The sequence below is a fragment of the Pyrus communis genome, chromosome 12, assembly GCF_963583255.1.
Source record: "Pyrus communis chromosome 12, drPyrComm1.1, whole genome shotgun sequence".
NCBI classification, from domain to species: Eukaryota; Viridiplantae; Streptophyta; class Magnoliopsida; order Rosales; family Rosaceae; genus Pyrus; species Pyrus communis.
In genome coordinates, this window is record NC_084814.1 from 6,810,238 (window position 1) to 6,831,030 (window position 20,793).

A 20,793-nucleotide genomic window follows, 5' to 3' on the forward strand; every position below is an offset into this window, starting at 1 on the left:
CATGGATAATGATAAAAATTTTCAATTACTAACCTCTTTGACGCAGGACGAACAAAATCAAGACAAGAAGTTGGGTAAATTGGACGAGCAATTTGGGCAGATTATGGAGTTCATGAAACAAATTCAAGAGCAAAGTGAACTTTCCAACTCAACTATTGAAAACTCGAAGGAAGATTTTGAAATCCATAATGCTATCACTTTGGGAAGTGCTATGGAGGTTGGAGCTGACCTAAAAATGTCCAAACATAGCCTAGAAGTGGATGAAGAGCTGCTAATTGAGGAGGAGGAAGAAGACATGCACACGGCAAGGGTAGAACAACCCTTGCCGCAGCCCCCTAAGCCCTCTAAACCACCCACCACCAGTAAGGACGTCCCAATTTCATGTTATTTTGATGTTATTCCACCCAATGTCCCTTTTCCTAGCAGGTTTTTGATTCCCAACCAAGAAGAGAGTAAAAAGGACATCGTGGAAGCCTTCCCAAAGGTGCAAAATGCTATTCAAATTCTTGGTGCAACACAGCAAGTTTTAGATGGTGTTGAATTCTTCAAAGGACTTTGTACACCAAGAAGAATGATTCAAGAGAAGGTAGTGGCTGGAGAAGATGTAGAAGGCATCAAAGAGGACAAATTTGAAACCACAATTCCCAAGGAAGTTGGATTTTATGACACGGGACAAGTCATAACTTTCGAAGGGGTGTTTATTCTGGAGTTCATTTTGGAGCACACAGGTAAGCCGCCTCCCCGAATTTCAATTTTCTTTTATACTAACATGTGGTTAATGATTCAGGCACCCAAAATGGAATTTAAATTATTACCGGATCATTTCAAGTATCACCGCCCATTCAAAGATAAATTCCATGCCGTTTGATTTTATTTATGTTAAAAAAAAAAAAAAAAAAAAAAAAAAAATTTGAAAGAAAGATACTAAACATGGAGAAAGGTGGAGCTTCACAAAGGTTGTTTACGTGAAGCCCCACTACAAGGCGCAGAAGTGGAAGGCGCAGAAGCGGGAGGCATAGAAGCGGGAGGCATCGGAGCGGAAGCCATCGGAGCGGGAGGCATCGGAGCTAGAGCATTCCAGGCCTCAATACTTGGCCAAGCGCTGGATGACCCAGGAAAAAGGTGCCTCTGGAGATAAGACGCAAGCCTTTGACGGTCACTGTGAATTCGACCCTCAGATTCTTGCAGCTCATCAAGCTTCCTTTTCATCCCCGACGAATAGTTATTTGCAAGCACATGCAAACTTCTATTCTCGTACTTAAGCTGCTGGATCTCTTGCTTAAGTCTTTCCACCTCTGCCATCAACGATTCCACCTGACGAGAGCGGGCAAGCAGGCGTAGGCCCATGTTGGACACAGAGCTCGCACACTGAACACTAAGTGCGAGGGACTCTTGAACGGCCAACTCATCAGACCGTCCTGACAGCAGCCTACTATCTTTTGGTGTGAGGAGGTTTTTAGCTACTATTGTAGCTGTTGTGGCGTCCTGCATCACAGAGTCTTCACCTGAAAGAGGACCGTTAGAAGATAAAAAAGAAGGGCGCCATACATTACCTTGACGCGGCGCGCCCGTATCACTGCTAAGGCTCAATTCCAAGCTAAGGTTCGATGAGTTTGCCATTTTGTTTTTTTCAAAGGTGTTCAAAGATAGGGGTTGATGGAGTAAATTTTCAAAGGGTCGGAGTCGATTTTCAAGAATGGGAATTCTTCAGAGTGTGATTGTTGTGGTGATCGATAGCTCTATAAGAAGCCAAGGCGACGCGTCCACCAATTCAAAAAGCCGGAATTTCCGGCGTAATTTAGGCGACGCGTTCTCGGCTTTTCAGAAGACGCGTTCAACTTTGGCAAAAGATTTCTGACAAAGCTGAAAACACGTGGAGGCCATCATCGCAACTACACATCTTTAGCCGACAAGCGCAAAGTTCGGCGACGCTTTCTCTGCTTTTCAGAAAACGCGTGCAGCTTTGTCAAAAGGAGCCGCATCTGCACTACCACGTGTCGTTCAGAAAGCGAAGGGGCGTCGTTCAGAAATTGAAGGGGCGCCTGCTCAGAAATCGAAGAGGCGTATTCAAAGATCGAAGAGGCGCCACTATTTCAAAAAGCCGGAATTGCGGGATCAAAACGTTTGTCGACAAGGGTAAAAAGTACCACCACTTGATATTATCTCTATATATGTCGACCTTCGTCTTTTATGGCAGGGCAAACCTGAAGAAAATGCCCAACTCTCCCTCACCTCTGAGGGCGCACTCCCAGCAAGGCCTTTCAAAATACTCAATTCTTTCTTCTTCCCCAAATATGATACCAGACGCCTGGAGTACATATGACCCAGGAGGAAACGGCGGATTGAAGCATGTGCTGATTCATCCACCGCTTCTTCAAAGCAAAGGTATCTCATATCATCAAGGTCAAAAGCAAAAGTATCTCATATCATGCTCTTTCCCTGTCTTTTTCTTTGTCCTTGTTCTTACTCGCATGGCAAAGTAAAAGAAGCAATCAGCCGGCACTTGGAGTCAATCTTCCGATCTGGAGCCAACTGCCTGGAATCTATTCCTGATTGCTTACCTAGCGTTGCTCTCGAGTAGTCATCTTCAACGGTTGATACACTTCCGGAGAAGGGACCACTTCTGCAAAGGGGAGCGAGTAAGGCAAGTGAAAATGATACATTGAAGCATGTGGAGACAAACATAGGCTGAGTTATCCTCCAACCCTTTTCAATACGAATTGGAAAGATTGAACAAAGAAACAGACCAAAAGGGTAAGCTCAGACCTTCGGGGGAGACCAAAAGAACCATCCTGCTGCCCAGTTCAAGAAGTAGCACAAAGGAAAATCAACAATGGGCAGAAACCAGTTCAAGAGTAAGCCTGTGGAATCATCAAGATCAAGCCTCAATGCAATCAACAAAGAGAAGAGGGAATTTACACTCCATAACCAGATTTGCGTCCCTAAACTCTTCTCTTTGTTAATTACATTCTGCCATGTTTAGTATGTTTAGTTGTTGTTTGTGTGATTACTTATGTTTTGTGTGAATCTATGCTTAAAACATTGAGGACAATGTTTGATTTAAATGTGGGGGGGTAACTAATGTTGTTAATGCAAATTCGTGGGATTTTATCACCCATAACTTCAAATGTTGTTCCTTGCTGTTTTAAGGTGTTTTTAAGTTGTTTTAGAGTGTTTTAGTATGTTTTGTTTTTATAACTCCGAAAAGCACATAAAAATTTGAAAAATTGTTTTGAAAAGCCTAAAAAGAGTGTTTTGAGTCGTTTTTGTGAGTTTGTGTCTTAGGGTACCTTCCAACACAATGATAAGGATTTGGTTTGTAATTGCATGATTGTTAAAAAGAGTTATAAACATAGAGAAAAGTTTGATTTACTCTTGGTTTATGCTTAGTTATGGTTATAATGTATGACTTCACATGCAATCATAAAAGAAAAATTCGTTTTTGTAACATGCTTGAAGGAAGGAACTCAAACAAACGCTACAACCCTGTGAGACTCGAGCCATTACCTTCTTTGGAGAGTTATTTTCTATGATTCTTTGTTTTCTAAAGTTGTTGAATGATCTCATTATTCCTTGCTTGGTTGCTACTTAGAATGCAATTGTATCATGATAGAACTAAATGCTAGAACTTATATCCGTTTCATTCAAAGCATGACATTGAATTGCATAACATATATCAAGATGAAGTTGTGTAGTTGCCACCATAGCCAAATAGCCTTACTTCCCATATTTCGTATATATTAGTTTTAACCCCGTTGAGCCTCGTTTAGCCTATTTTCTTTACTAACCACATCACCCCTTACCTAGCCTAGAGTAGGACTTTCCTATACCCTTGTTCTTAAAGTATAGTGAGCATGACTTAAATGAATTCCTTTTGAGTTACATTATGCAAGGAAATAAGTGTGGGGGAGTAAAAGTTTGTTCTTACGTTTATATGTATGTTTTGAGATTCAAAAGAAAAAGAAAAAAAAAAAAAAAAAAAAGAGCTTGTTCCCCCTTGTTGTTCAAAAGTTGAGTTTTCATTCAAAAGTGAATTCTACGTTAATTCAAATACTTTGCTCGCTATTTCTTTAAGAACCTTTGTTTTCCATATACCTTCTTTGTTAGCCAAACACCTTTAGCCCCGTTACACCCCTTTGACTTCTATCTTGATCGTTATGTGTTCAATAATGTGGAGTTTGAAATTGATATGAGCTTATGGAATCACTGGTTCTCATTCTAAGTAGTAGCATTCCATTCATGAGATCATATTCATGTCATTATCGTAAATCCAGAAAATGCTTTCCTTGTTATAACATATGTGAGTGTTCGTCTACATGTTTACATCAATCTTCTCACATATAACTAGTGTAGGGTGTGTAGTCAGAAAATCTGTGTGAAAAACGAGTGCATATCTTGTAAGGATTTGAGCAATTTCTCTAAGGCATGTTACTACATTCAAAACATGGTTTTAAATGCTTAATTGTGAACTAGTATATGGTGACTATGATTAAGAATGTACTTAAGTGTGAAGATGACTAAAATCTGTGGGAATGATGGTTTTTAACGTGTCATGTGCATTGGAAATCCCTAAGACAGTTGTTGGAAGGTTTAGGTTGTGTTTTACTTGTTTTGTTTCGTTTGGTTTTGTTTTGTTTTTCTTTCTGTTTTGCTCGAGGACTAGCAAAAGATAAGTGTGGGGGTATTTGATAGGAGCATATTCATGCGACTTAAATGGCTTGTTCTCGTGCATTTACGTTATGTTTCTCTAGTTATTTTAGTCCTTTATGCTTCTTTTGTGTGTTTTCAGGTTCTAAGGGCAAGGTATGCAAAAGGATGCCTTTTGGAGCCTTTTGGAGCAAATTAGAGATTGGAATGGATATCATATGCTTGGAGCCAAGAGGATGGACGAAATTAAAGACTTGAAGAAGGAAAGTTAAATCCTAAAAGACCTCATGTTTAATCATCATTGAAGACTCCTACGCATTTTAGAACACAAAAACAACATTCCTTGCAACCTTAGGACATTGTCGTGTGTTTCCTTGTGTCTCCCTTCCTTGCCATGCAAGGAAGGGCTTTGTTCCCTATTTTAAACACTTAAAGCATTCATTTATCATATCATTCACTTATTATAAGCATTCACTTATCATATCATTCACTTATCAAACCATTCACTTATCACTTCCATTCACTTATCACTTATCACTTCCATTCACTTATCACTCACCACATATCATTCATTTATCACTTAACATATCATACACTTATCATAATCATTCACTTATACACTTATCATAATCATTCACTTATTCTTTCATCATTCAACCACCAATTCAACACATGCATTTCAAACCTTTCAACACCCTTTAATCATCTCCCTTTAAGTTATGATTTTATTTCCTAACCCTACATGCATTATTTATTAGCATCTTCACATGCATTCACACACACTTCACACAAACAAACAACTCAAAACCGTGAGCTCCCATTCCCTTATGCCATTTTCAGATTTCCACCCACTAACCTAGTCATCAACACATGCATTCCCTTCACATTCACCCACATGCACTCCCACTCTTTAATCATATGCACTCCCATCATAATTCCACCACCAATTCAGCCACAAAACATTATCATTGCACCACATTCAACCACTCCACATCCCTCACCAAGAAACCATTCAACACACACATGCATCCTGAAATTCTTTGCCATGCAATCACATGCATTTCCCTTGACATTTTCAGCCATCACACTTCATCATTACACCACCATTCACTCTTTAACCCACACACACTTCACACAAACAACATTCACATGCATTCACATGCATTTCCAACACAAAACACACTCAAAACCGTGGCCACCTTTGCATTTCAGGATTCCCATTTGCATTTTCAGATTTCCAGCTTTCCCTTTTATTTTCCAGCTTTCATTCTTCATCATTGCAGCCATTCCACATGCAATTCTCCATCATTCCTCCACACAAACACCTTAAACAAATAGCCATATACATCTCCACTCCTCCTATAAATACCCTTGCATTCCCATCATTCAAAACATCTCATTCCATTGTAGATACCACAACACAAACACTCCATTCCTTCTCTAGCCGTGAGTTTCTCTCCATTTTCTGCACCATTTTCTCCACCACTCCTCACCTATTTCCATAATTCCTTTTCCATTCCACACTTCCATCCCCGAAACCAATTATCCCTAGACCTTATACTACAATAAAGAGGAAGAGAAGAGGGCCTAAACGTTCATACAATTCAAGTTTGAGTTGTTGGAATGTTTAGGCGTTTCTTTGATTTCAATGTTTAATTTCAATTCTCTTTGTTTTGTATGAGGAACTAAACCCCCCTTTAGCTAGGGGGGGATTCGAAATATATGTTTATGCTTGCATTTTGATTTGATTACTTCTAATTGCGTTTCATAAGTTGTGGATTCAATTTGTTTAACCGTTTGATTGATAACTTATTTATGTATGTTTATTAAGAATGCGCGCTTAATTTTCATGCATGAATATGACGCTAGAATATAAGTGAGTTTCACCTAATCGTTATGAACTTATATTCACAAGTAGTGGAGGTTGCTTATAAACAATCGCGTTAAACGAATTCTTGGCATAAGTTTCATGCAATCATAGTAACGAATGCCTCGTCAACACTTATAGTTTTCATGATGCTTAATGATTCTTGCTTGTTTCTCTATTATGCAATTCATGTAGGGAACTTGTGAGGAATGCTTTGGGTTGTCGTATGCAATCATCCAATTCATTAACTTAAGGAAAACTTGACGGTTAATTTAAGCGGACCTAATTAACCCGGGGTGTTGAGAATTCATGGTTTATTGAAATGCAATTGGAAATCATTTTATTATGCAAGTGTAACATGTATGGAGATAAACCCCTTAGCTAGCCATACCATCCATTCATTTCCGTCAATTTCATATTTACAATTTGTTTTCTTTACAATCTATCCATTTTAGTTTAAATTTGTCCAAAATCAATCCCCCCATATTTCGTTTAAGTCTTAGTCTTAATCTTTCTTATTTTTAGTTTTGAATTCTTCGAGTTTAGTATAGCATTTTAGTTTGTGTTTTTAAAAGCATTTTGAGTCTTTTGATTTGTTTTAATGTTTTAAAGTTAATTTTACATTCTTTGAGTCTAGTTTAGTGTTTTATATTATGTTTTTACGTTTTTAAGTCAAATCCAAGTGATTAACAATCCCTCCTAATCCCCGGTCCAGAACGATCCCTACTTGCACCTATACTACAATTGATAAAAAGAGGGTTTAATTTGTGTGCGTATAAATATCGCATCAAGATTAGCACAAAGACATGGACTCTTTTAGTGTCATAATTCTTCCATTAAAAATTGTTGTATGAAGAAATAAGAGTTGCTTTGAACAACTCTTAGTTAACGCAAACATTAGTGCTCGTTTCTTTGTTACATGAACAAGGAACTTGAGAAGTAAGCACAAGGGCATGGACACTTTATGTGCCATGATTCTTCACTTACAAATTGTTGTATGAAGAAATGAGAGTTGCCTTGAACAATTATTGAAAGTTTGTAATCATGTTTAGAACATAATGGTTGATTGACAAAAATAGTCCATCAACATGGATTTATGATGATTTTGAATCATTGAGTGTTGAAGTGTTAAACCACTTTAGGTGACGGAAACTAGGCAAGAACTTCACCTTCATGTCCCTATCCACATGGTTCACTAAGTTTACTGTAAACTATATAGTGAACAATAACCGCACGCTCTCCAAATCATTTGATGTGTATAACACAATTGAAATAAGTTTCAAGAGAGATAGTGGGAATTTAGGGACCATGACTATTGTAGTCAAAGGAGAAGTCAAATGAAGAAGGCGAAATAACTCCAAGGGTGTTAACTTTCTTTATGAAAGGATGGACATTGGAAGGGGTATTTGCAAGAAATGTCTTGCAAGTGTCAAGAACACACCTTTCGAAGGTGTTGTAAATTGTTCTTGAATAGTTCAAAACAGTTGGTTCTTCTACTTGAATGCTTGATTCCGTATTAGTAACTGGTTTTACAATCATTGTAAAAGTGTGGCTAATAAGAAGTAGAAGATTAATGAGAGAAGAGAAAGTACTTCACATTCGAAACATGAATAAAATATAGATCTCTGCAAAAGCAAATAATACTCACTTCCTCATATGAACTACCAAAGAAATTGGAAAAAACAAAGATTGTCTTTACATTCCAATTTGAATAAGGAACTTAATTCCATCACTATAAGAGATGGATGGATGTTTCGTTTGACAAAACATTGTTCTTTATTAATGAATGATTAGATTATTGTAATCTGATTGATTGTCTCTATAGTAGAGATGATGTGGTAGAGTTAACTGTTTAGAATATAACGATGCAATGCCTTCTTGTTAAAATTGTATAGAGGCGAAATGTTTGAATCTTTATTCTTTTGAAAAGAAGAAAGAATCACAAATTTGTTGAGGTTAATTCAACTTAGATGTTAGTGGCACTTGTCCACAACATAATACTACTCATGTTGTATGACATTCACCGAAGATTGCTCTTGTTTGGACTATAGTTTATTTTGAATAAAAACAAGTCTGAATACTTTGCAAAAGATTTCAAAGAATTCAAGAATGTAAGTTGATGAGTAAGACGTCTAAAGTATTTACCTCATTAGATTTGATCCAAGGAAAAGTAACACTTTAGAAGAGTTTCCTTGACTATATCAAGGAAAGTAGCATAGTAAGGTAATGGATTTCTCCATTGGGAGAAGAACGTGCTCGAATAAGATGTAGTTCGTTGGATGTTATCAATTACCCATATATAGGATATATACTTCTAAGACAATATGATTGTCAATTAGAAGATCTTCCAAAATTTTCATGACTCTATAGGATGCAGTTGGAAAGAAAGACAAGTCTTAAGCGTGTTAAGATTTGGGGTTGTGTGCTAATAAGCAATATTTGTTTGAGAACAATCTTGTGGGATATCCTTAAATTAACCTTTGGATATCACTTCTATAAACCAACTAACAAATGTTATTTTTTGGGTAGTTCATTGTAATCCTACAATAGGATTTGCCTAAGATAGAGCAAATGAACGAGATATAGAACTCAAAGAATGGGTTCTTTGAGAGACCAGATGATTATCAACAAATATAACAACCTAGTTCCTACACCACTAGCTCCAAGGTAGCCGAGAAGGATTTATAAACCGTCTTAGTTGAAAGGTTTGAACTTTATGACTATGTCATAGAGTTACACCTCTTAATTCGAAAGAAATAACAATGAAAATCCTTATGATTACATTGAGTGTATATATGACATATACTCAAGGAAATGGTATAGTACCATTTGACCCGAAATAATGAAACCTTCATAGCTAATTGGTAGCTTAAGGTGACTACAATCAACAAGATTGGTTGACTTGGAAGAAACCATCTTTGACGTAGTCTTGGTTTCTATTAATTCAAAGATTGCTAGTTGCAACTAAACAGTGATTCAATGTTTGGACATAATATGGGTTTCCGAAACCATTATTAAGATAGTCTTGATAATATATGTCTAAGACTAGGAATTACAAGACGAGTAAGTTGTAGAGATCCATCCATCATGAATCTTAGCAAGCTAGTAGGAGCTATAAGCGTCTTATAAGAGAAAGATCAAATCGTTTGATTTCTCATAAAGATGTAAATGAATCTTTTGTTTACTAGTTTTACAAAAGATTAGTGGGAGTTAATCATATTCCTAAATTTGAACATACATATGATATATTAATTTTGGAAATGAAAGGAATTCTTCTTCGTTAAAGATATGACTTTAAACATAGGATGGAAATCTATAATGATAGATTTCAAGATATAATTGGATATCTCAATCCCTATTGATAGACGATAGATGTAGGAAGTTTTTCCAATGATAAACTTCAAATGAAAGGACAGTTCCAGTCAGACTGGGAGTTGCTCTTCTAAAAGGGAATGTACCTTTTTGACTCACAAAGAAGCATAATGTGTAAATAGAATCCTTTATGCATACACAGAAAAGTGATTTACGTATTTCATATTGTATGAAAAACATTGATATGAGTTGTACCAAGAACGGTACAAGACAATATCAGTGCAAACCCAGGATCAGAACCATGGCAACTGTCAAGTGTGTCCTTAAGTATTTAAGAAATACTAAAGGATAGATTCCTCAAGAATGAGGAAGAATTAGAGTAACGCAGTGGAAGATTAAATGTATTAGATTATGAATCTAATATCGTCTCCATCATTGGATATCTCTTCATTATGAATGAAGAGATAATTGGATATCTCTTTATTATGATTAAAGAGATATTTGGGTGGAAACATTATAAGTAATGACTTTAGTGTGTTCCATCGTGCATGCAAAATATATCGCCATACAGAAGCTTACAACAATGTTGTTTGGATGGGAAAGTTCATTTATGAACTCTCCATTTGGTTCCAACCAAAAAGTGTCTTTAGTGTACCCACACTATGATACTAATGGGGCGATAGCTCAAGCCAGAGAATCAAGGTCTCATCAAGATCCGAACTCAAATGAGAGACTAAACCACATGATTGAGAATCATGTATAATGGTGACGTCATTATTCTCAAGGTTGCTTCTGTGGATACCATATAGATATCCATTGTCTAGGCCTACTACTTAGCCAATTTTTTAAATGAATTCAAAAGAGATATCATCACTGATGACCAAGCTGATTGACTCTAGTGCAAGTGGGAGACTGTTGGAAATGTGCCCTATAGCCAATCATATGATGATACTTTACAGACATTTCACATGTTAGACTAATCTAGTTTAATATAAAGCACAAAGATTATTGTTTAAAGCCGTCTCATATGAATGTTATATGCTTAAACAATAAGTCCAAGGAATATGTAATTGGGAGAATGTGATCTAAAGAAGTTAGATTCATGAGACCATTCTCTTTCGTATACATATCCAAAACGTTCCTGATCATAGGATTGCCAATTGGGAATTGACAATCTGTTAAGATTAGTAATGTCTTCTCTTAGGGATAGTGACTGGTCTCGAGTCATTGACGTGACTAACACCAAGACAAGCATGTAGGTGCTCAATAGAGAATGAGTCCACTGAACACGATCAACAAGGAGTTCTCGTACTCATGTCACATGAGAACTCAGGGTTGGGATAATGCAAAGTAGTCATTTGACCTGAGGCATCAAAGTTGTCTTGTGGTTAGGTCTTTGATCTTTGACTATGTCAAAGTCACTCCGTCAAAGGTTGTCCACGACATAGTTGTGGTTAAGCCACTTAGCCATGGAGGCAAATGAATGCACAACAAGGGATCTCTAACCTTTAAATCGTTTGAGGGAGAATACTCTATGATATGATTAAGAATCTCTGGCCAGAGTATGAATGAGATTAAGGAAGTCGTTGCAAATCACATTCAAGGTAATCGTATATATAAAAGAATCACACTGGATAGTAGACATGAATAAACTATCAAACCAAACAATGTGGTCAAGAGTATTGTATTAGAGAAAAACCATATTGCATTGTAATCCTAAACTGAATAGGTTCTCCACCTCTTCTGATTAGCTTAGGTAGCCATGATATACTACTAGGTGTCACTCCTGGTTTATGGAAGCCCTAAAGGTGTATTATCACTAAAGTGAGAATTGAAAGTATGTTTCAATTCACAATCGATTTGAAGAGTTCTAATCACCCACTGCCTCGCTAAAAGGAACTTAATGGATCGTACACTGTTTAAGGTAGAGATTGAAGAAACAACGGAGATGAGTAAGGATAATTAAATGGTTTAATTATTTATGGCTAGGATTAATTAATATGTTAATTAATCAAAAGAATAAGTTCGTTTTAGCTTTTGAGTAATTATTCGACCTCAAGGCCCATTGGGCTTAGAATTGTCAAGCCCATTAACTTAAGTTGTATGACAACTTAATGACTAAAGACTCAAAAGGGCCCAAACAACCTAAAGCCTTTAGAAAGCCGGCCATATTGTAAATGAATGGGTTTTGGTTCTTTTTGTCACTTAAGTGAAGTGACTATATAGAGGACTTTATAGCCAAAAGTTCATTAGGGTTTTCTAGAGAGAAAAAGATGAGAACACAAAGCTCTCTTCTCTCTTAGGAGGCCGGCCACCCTAGACGAAAATAGCTAGCAATCTTTCTTCCTCTAGGTCACTCATCTCTTCCTCAATGCTCTCCTTGGTGTGGAGACTTAGAGGTTCCCTATTTTGGGAACTTGGAGAATCCATTCCTGCATCCATCCAAGAAGTCATGGAGCCAAGAAGCAAAGTTCCTCCATCCACATCCATGGAGTCAAGGAGCAAGGAGAATAAGGAAATAAGGCCCTCACATGGGTGAATATCCTTTGCTAAGCAAAGAGGTGCTTCAATAGTATAAAAGTTTCTCAACTCTTTTATTTAAGATTTGAGTTGAGTCTTGGTTCACCACAATTACTAGGCCTTGAATTTCATGGGTAAAGTTTTGTTTTTGAGTGCATACAAGCATGATTCCGTCTTTTAATTGTTAATTGCATGCATAGATGTTGCTCAACTGAACTAGTTTTCACAAATATTTCCTTCACATTTCTGGGCCAAATTTAGCCCAGGATTCCTCCTTGGGTTAGTGGGGCTAGTTCACCATATATGTATATTTTTTTTAGTTTTGTATTTAAAAATTCATTGAATCCAACGGTTAAGATCTAATTTGAAATCCAACAATAAAAAAAAATATCTAACGGTCCAATTTGAAATCCAACAGCTAAAATAATTATAAAAAAAATATTTTATGTATTTCATATTCTTTCATAATGTTTCATGGTGTCGGTTAGTAATTTTTCAATATTTTTCGAAATCTACACATTTTTAGGTAAAAATGTTCATAAAATTAAATTAGGATAGTTTGCATAATTTTTTCTTTTAAAAAATCACCTTAAGAAAAAAATTAGCTTAAATTCATTCTTTAATGATCTGGGACTAAAATTTTAACCTAGAATGGTTGGAGCAAAAAAGCTGTTTCTAGGTTAAAACCTAAATTTTCTGGATTAAAAATTTTAAGTTTTAACCCAAGGGTTGGAGATGGTCTTAGGGTGCAAAACCACATTGAGATTTCATACCGCATGCAATCAGAGTTATTTGCCAAGTAGGATGTAAAATCCTCAAAACCCATATCTCCAAACCCACTGTTGACCTTTACATCTCCGACTAGGCCGACCCTCCTCACCTACCTTATTGGGCCCTTCAGGATTTCGACCTCTACTCCTCCGATCGCACCATCTGCCCTTCCTGCATTGTCACCATCGACGATGATAGCGTATTTTTTCTCCTAGTAAATCCATCGTCCATGTCATTTGCAACGACGTTGTCTCAGGATCCTTCTCTCAAGATCTGTTGGATCAATCTACCTTCATCGTCTTTTTTAATTTTTTTTCCTTTTTCGCAAAAATTGTTCATCACGTTTGCATGACCTCCTCTATCTCATTTCATTAACTACGGCTAGGGTCGAGGGAGCTTCCCTGAGCTCCTGATGGTGGGGATCAAAGGGCAATGATGAAACTCGAGATCAAAGAGGAAAGAAGAAACTTTGTTTTTAATTTTAAATTTTTAAATATCCATGTAGGCCCATATTGACACGTGACACTCGATCATTGTCCACGTGGGTGCCACATCACCAATTAACGGTGGACTCAACAACCTTAACGGATATATGTGAATGTCACATCCCGGCCCGGGGCGGATCACTTCCCGGGCCCCCTCCACTACCGTAGCACAATATTGTCCGCTTTGGGTTTACCATTCCCTCACGGTTTTGTTTTTGGGAACTCATGAGCAACTTCCTAGTGGGTCACCCATCATGGGATTGCTCTAGCCCCTTTCTCGCTTAACTTCGGAGTTCCCATGGAACCCGAAGCCAGTGAGCTCCCAAAAGGCCTCGTGCTAGGTAGGGATGGGAATATACATTTAAGGATCACTCCCCTAGGCGATGTGGGATGTTACAATCCACCCCCCTTAGGGGCCCGATGTCCTCGTCGGTACACCACGACCAGGGCTAGGCTCTGATACCAAATTGTCACATCCCCGCCCGGGAGGGACCACTTCCCGGGACCGCTCCACCACCGTAACACGATATTGTTCACTTTGGGCCCCAACCACGCCCTCACGGTTTTGTTTCTGGGAACTCACACTAGCAACTTCCCAGTGGGTCACTCATCATGGGATTGCTCTAGCCCCTTTCTCTCTTAACTTCGGAGTTCCCATGGAACCCGAAGCTAGTGAGCTCCCAAAAGGCCTCGTGCTAGGTAGGGATGAGAATATACATTTAAGGATCACTCCCCTAGGCGATGTGGGATGTTACAAGCAATTTGTGAGTTGTTGCAGAGAGTTGTGGGTAAGTATTAGAATGATGGAAATTGTGACATCCCACATCGCCCAGGGGAGTGATCCTTAAATGTATATTCCCATCCCTACCTAGCACGAGGCATTTTGGGAGCTCGCTGGCTTCGGGTTTCGTAGGAAATCCGAAGTTAAGCGAGTAGCACTCGAGAGCATTCCCGATGGGTAGGGATGGGAATATACATTTAAGGATCACTCCCTTGGGCGATGTGTGGGATGTTACAAGCAATTTGTGAGTTGTTGCAGAGAGTTATGGGTAAGTATTAGAATGATGGAAATTGTGGCATCCCACATCACCCAGGGGAGTGATCCTTAAATGTATATTCCCATCCCTACCTAGCACGAGGCCTCTTGGGAGCTCACTGGCTTCGGGTTCTGTAGGAACTCCGAAGTTAAGCGAGTAGCGCGCGAGAGCATTCCCGATGGTGATGCTCTCGCGCGCTACTTGCTTAACTTTGGAGTTCCTACGGAACCCGAAGCCAGTGAGCTCCCAAAAGGCATCGTGCTAGGTAGGGATGGGAATATACATTTAAGGATCACTCCTCTGGGCGATGTGGGATGTCACAAACCACCCCCCTTAGGGGCCCAACGTCCTCATCGGCACACCACGGCCAGGGTTAGGCTATGATACCAAATTGTCACATCCCGGCCCCGGGGGGGGGACCACTTCCCGGGCCCGTTCCACCACCACAGCACGATATTGTCAGCTTTGGGCCCCAACTACGCCCTCACGGTTTTGTTTTTGGGAACTCATACGATAACTTCTCGATGGGTCACCCATCCTGGGAATGCTCTTGCACGCTACTCACTTAACTTCGGAGTTCCTACGGAACCCGAAGCCAGTGAGCTCCCAAAAGGCCTCGTGCTAGGTAGGGATGAAAATATACATTTAAGGATCACTCCCCTGGGCGATGTGGGATGTCACATGAATGTCTCAAAATTATGATTTTAGGTACCAGTTTGGGATGAAAAAAAGTTCATATACCTTGAAAACCAAAAAACTTTAAGGTAGTAAACTAAGATTAAATATTTTAAATAAGTTATATTTCTCTGTCTTTATAAAAAAAAATTATTGAATTTACTATAAATATTTTAAATTACGTTAGAAAATGAAGAGTTCGAACCGCCAAACTCTTTTCTAATCTTGGAAGCATTAGATTTTGAACTTGTCTTTGGATTTTTTTTTTTTTTCTTTAACCAACGATATTATTGAAGAAGAAGAGTTGTGAGCTTAACTTCACAAAAGGTTAACATACATGTTGTTCAAATTTTCCTTTAGTAATAATGAAATCTAAAACTTTTCACTTACAAATAAAAAATAATACCATTACTATAATGTTAAGTGACAACTTGTCTTAATTTTTTGCTCCTCAAACGTCAGCACGACACCATTACACAGTTGGTCTACTCCTCACAAAAGGACGCCACGTATGTTAGCGCTCTAACAATTATTTCCTTCCCTCTGTTCAAATTCCAAATTCCTTTCCACCCTTACTTCTCCCAGAGAAATCAAAGGGACAAAAGCCAGCCAGTTTCGCAGAGAGAGACCCGAAAACCCGAACCGCGAACCCGGAAAAATGGGCAAGGATTTGAGCGATGACCAAGTATCGTCGATGAAGGAGGCGTTCACGCTCTTCGATACCGACAACGACGGCAAGATTGCTCCGTCCGAGCTAGGGATCCTAATGCGATCGCTCGGTGGCAACCCGACCCAGGCCCAACTCAAATCCATAGTCGCCGAGGAGAAGCTCACCGCCCCCTTCGACTTCCCTCGCTTCCTCGAACTCATGGCCAAGCACATGAAGCCCGAGCCCTTCGATCGCCAGCTCCGCGACGCCTTCAAGGTTCTCGACAAGGACTCCACCGGGTTCGTCTCCGTCTCGGAGCTCCGGCACATCCTCACCAGCATCGGCGAGAAATTGGAGCCCTCCGAATTTGACGAGTGGATCCGAGAGGTGGATGTCGGGTCCGATGGGAAGATCAAATACGAGGACTTCATTGCCAGAATGGTGGCCAAGTGAGGGACGAAACGGTACGTTTTGCCTGGGTGAAAGTGTTTTGTGGAAGTAATTTGGGAGTAATGTACGTCTTTTTCTTCTTTTTATGGTAAATTTTGGGTTTGTTTGTTTGGATTTTGTTTGTGGTGAATTGAAATTTGTGTCGAGTACTTGGTAAATTTGGAGGTGTTTGGGATGTAAGTGCTGATGATTTTATGGAATGTAATCTGGATTTGCTGGATTACTTTGTGGTCTGGAATTTTGTTTCTGTTTGGGAAGTTTGCTGTTTTTGTAAAGTCTGATCTTTCGGTTGCATTTCGCTTGCGTTTCGATTGCATTTGCACCTCAAGCTCAAAGAAATGGTAATTGAGAAGCATATGAGGCAATGCTTCCTCTGTAAACTTTATGTCTCGAATACAATCATTTAGTTGTGAATGTAGGATTTAGATGCGAGTTTCGCATCGGTCATTGGTGGTGCAAATTCTCAATGCTGGATTTATTTAACGTGGAAATGTGGAGTGTTACAGTCATAGGATATTTTGATGTAAGAATTAGACAACTTAATAAGTTTGGTCTGGCGGGTTTTGCGGACGAGGATATTTGAAGAGTGATGTTCTATTGTCATAATCTGTCATGTTACGATGTCAATTATCAATGTTGGGCCATAGAATTGAATAGAGTTCACTTCATTATCATGTTGAACACTCGGGTAAGAGGAAGTTCCCTCATCCGTGAATATTTTTGAATGTCTAGACTTGGTCATCTTTCGGTTGAAGACCAAGTAAACAACAGAACTTGAGCTGCTAATTGTAGTACATGGAAATGGTGCAATGATATTTGTGTTAGTAAAGTGCAGTCTATGCCTTCAATGCAATGCTTGTTGCAATAGTTTGAATGATCTTGGAGAAGCCTTCCCAGTCCTGTGATGAACTGTGGAGTAAAGTATTAATGGGTTATGTAGGTGAGTCTTGCCCTAGGGAATGGGATGTAGCTGAGGTATCGAAAAACCAATGTAAGACCTTCAAGTAACATTTGGAAGCTTGATGTAGTTGCTAAATGCTTTGGTGCTCGTTTGGTGACTAGGATTAGAATGGATTGGGTAACTTGTAACTTTCAAGTTTTATCGAAGGTAGATATGAATAATTTTTAACTTTGAGAAGGAAACATCAGTTTTTAAAGAAGACAATCCCACCATTTTGGGGGGATTGAAATGGATAAGTTTCATTATTGAATAATTTATCGTCAACCTTCAAGTTGAACATGACCTTTTTATTTCTTTCTTCAAACATACTTTAAATACAGTTAGGTTATTCCACTCCAATCCTCAACACCAAGTGAGTCCTCAATGTACGACACTGACTCATCACGGTTGCTGTTGGGAGCCTTAACTTGGACCTCATTGTGAACAATCTAACTTTTTGTACATCGATTCACGACCATTAGGAGAGACTTTCGTAGGCCATTGGGCCCTCGTGTGAAGTTGAAAGTCTCACATAGTAGGTATTTCGACGCTGCCGAATCTAATGCAAGGAGATGAGGGCTTATATTACTAATCGTAACACCACAAAGGGCTTGGAGATAAGGACATGTGAACTCATAATCAGAATCCAAGCAACAAACAACAATGTCAAGATGTTCCACTTTACACAACAGGTCTGAGCTTCAGATTACAGTTCAAACTAATGTACAACGATGCCATATAAAATGAAAGCAAATGAACAGAAAACATCTCACGACCAAGTCGCATAACAAATTCAGTGGTTATAGTGTGTTGATTCTTCAAGGTCGTGTCTCCATCACCGAAGTGGCAGAATTTTGCATTGCTGATGAGCTGGTCTTCTGAGCTATGAGATTCTGAACTCTCTGGAGCCGGAGGTAGCTGAGGTTCTGCAAATGGATTATCCAGGCTTCCTTTATCATCATTGGGTGGATCTTCTGGGTCTTTTTTCTCACTCTCTTCGCTAGAACTACCACCGCCACCTCCCTTTGAAATACCTGGAACCAAGTCAGGTCGAGGTTCCACACCAAACCGTCTTAGATGCAGCTGACCACATTGCAAACACCATTTGGATTATAAGGTCATAAAGACTTGTAGAAGCAAATTAGAGAGACCATTTACCTGAAGATGTAAGTTAACTTCATCTGGTCGTGACAGGAACGGAAAATCTCCCCCAGTCTTCAATTGTGCTTGCCTTGCGTTATGATACCTTTCGCTAACTTCATCTTTGAGTTGTTGAGGAATCCCGCTGTAGTCATTTGTCTTCATGTATATGTTTCAGGAAGAAATTTTTGACTGGTCAGCTTAAATGTTTAAACTTCCCTATCTATGGTATTGCAAGAAGGTTCAGATGTATGAACAAACATGCTAAGGCATAAAGCCGTAGACATTCACATTTAAACAGTGGTTGAAAGAATCATATCCACACCACAGCTGGTCTCTTCAAAACAATTTAGGATGAAGTGAAGTAACTCCGAATCTAGAAAGACATTTATCGCAACAAACGCAGTGTGATATATTACGTAACCAAACACTTGTTTCTAGAGGGATTATTTGAAAATGTATTTGTATGCACCAACACAAACCAAACCAGATCCGGAATACATACATCCATTATAGTAATGAATGAATCTGTAAGCAACAGCGGTCCAACTGAAACAGTATCAGCGGTTAAAGTTAACCTGGAGGCGAGGTCCTCTCTTGAGAGCATCTCAACCTGATTTATCACAGTTCCAAGTAAGAAACTACAACAGCTTGCACAACCATTCAACTTATACAAGTAACAAGGATAGCCATAACGGGTAGATTGTAAAGGTGTTCACAGACTCTACCTGAGAAACAACAAAGTCGACTGAATCTGCAATAAATGGCTCATGGGGGCCATCGAGTATTCCGGTCAAGACATATCTTTTCAACAAAAAAGAAGGGGTCCAATTAATGCTGCATAAGACAATACCATAATCAGGTAACTCAATCTGTCAAAAGAAAACAAAATTGGAAGCAAATTACTCTATGAGCCAAAAGACTATACAAATGCAGCATGCACCTTGTAACAATATATAGAGAATTTAAATTCCCGAGGAACAGTATATCATATCCAATCAATAATGCCAAACATTTTGATTAAAAATTGATGTACAGTGGAACCTTTCTTTTCTTGTTTTATTTAAAAATCAAACAAAAATAAACATGAAAAAGGGTGGATAAATGGTTCCAATGAACGTAATCCCTTATAAGGATCGTACGAAGTTTTTTCTTCACAAGTGACATTTCATTAATAATGATGTCACTTTAGAACCCAGATGAGATTAGCCACTTGAGAGGGTAAGTAGATAATTTCAATCAACTTGATCCCTTCAATCAGTTAGGTCAAATGCTCAATATTCCATGGAAGCAGGGAGAAGTTAAAAGGCTAAATACTTATCCCGGTAATACATAATTTAGGTTATTTGAAAGGAAGAACAGAACTTAAAAAACCAAGAAACATCAAGCAGTACCAAAGACCATTACAACCCTTTGCTAGGTCAATGCAACGTCTGAACACTTACAAAACACTGGAACACAGATGTTGAAATAAATAGCTTAACTATCAACCTCTATCAAAACCACTCATTAAATATTTGCCATCTAATACCTAATTTTTGATTTGGCACAAATTGACAGCATGCCTGTAGCTTTATCAATGTGTAAAATACAACATGACAAACATACACGGGAGCCCATGGCATTTCTGCAGAGAAGTTACGCGTGTCCAAAAATGTGTTTGATAGTATCAATGACCGAACTCTTCTTGGACGATGCTGAGCAAAAAGTTGAGCCAAGAAGCCCCCAAGGGCTGTACCATAGATATGTATCTGTTAGAAAGAAATTGATCAGATTACCTAAAAGAACTATTTTTTTTTTTTTTTTTAACTAGAGCCCCCACAAGTATGAGAAGATGTTTTAACATCAATTAGAAAATCTCACAATTCATTTAAGTTATATATCAAGATATGCACTGTTATGAAGCACCTTTCTCAAGTACATGATGTAATATTTCATGGACAGCGGGTTTCCCCTTTCTCTGCTCCGATCACTTTTCACCATTTGAATAGGCATTTCATATCCAGAAAATCAGCAACTGTTTAATTATCTAATCTAAAATAAAAAAAACAGAATATCATGGTGCTAAGAATGATTTTATTTAAGGGATAGTTAACTCTTTGTTTTTAGACATAGGATAGTTTAACTGTATTCCATGTAATATGTCTGAAATCCTTCCAATCTGATCCAAATTAAAAGCAATTTTCTAGATGCAGCATTCAGTGTAAATTATTGCAGTGAATTTACTATCCGACTATCATATGACTTAGATACCAAGTTCAAATCTGTCTGTATAACTGAAATCACTACTCAACTACCCA

At 38.5% G+C, this 20,793-nt stretch overlaps 2 protein-coding genes across 3 annotated transcripts; one reads left to right on the top strand and one right to left on the bottom strand.

Moving 5' to 3' along the window:
• Positions 1-15,858: 15,858 nt before the first annotated feature.
• LOC137710563 (probable calcium-binding protein CML13) lies at positions 15,859-16,646 on the top strand. Its single transcript, XM_068449628.1, has one exon. It carries the CDS (start codon positions 15,973-15,975, stop codon positions 16,414-16,416), a length of 444 nt encoding a protein of 147 aa, XP_068305729.1. The 5' UTR covers positions 15,859-15,972; the 3' UTR covers positions 16,417-16,646.
• A 1,335-nt stretch (positions 16,647-17,981) lies between these two features.
• LOC137710565 (uncharacterized) lies at positions 17,982-20,655 on the bottom strand. Of its 2 annotated transcripts, none has more exons than XM_068449629.1 (5): positions 20,102-20,655; positions 19,222-19,330; positions 18,981-19,106; positions 18,512-18,652; positions 17,982-18,436 (listed from the first exon to the last, which is right to left on the bottom strand). In XM_068449629.1, the coding sequence occupies exons 1-5, from the start codon at positions 20,116-20,118 to the stop codon at positions 18,035-18,037; spliced, it is 795 nt and encodes a 264-aa protein (XP_068305730.1). In that variant the 5' UTR covers positions 20,119-20,655; the 3' UTR covers positions 17,982-18,034. The 2 variants fall into 2 exon arrangements, with proteins under 2 accessions (XP_068305730.1, XP_068305731.1); XM_068449630.1 differs by having other exon boundaries at positions 18,999-19,106; positions 20,102-20,649.
• Between the last annotated feature and the right edge of the window lie 138 nt (positions 20,656-20,793).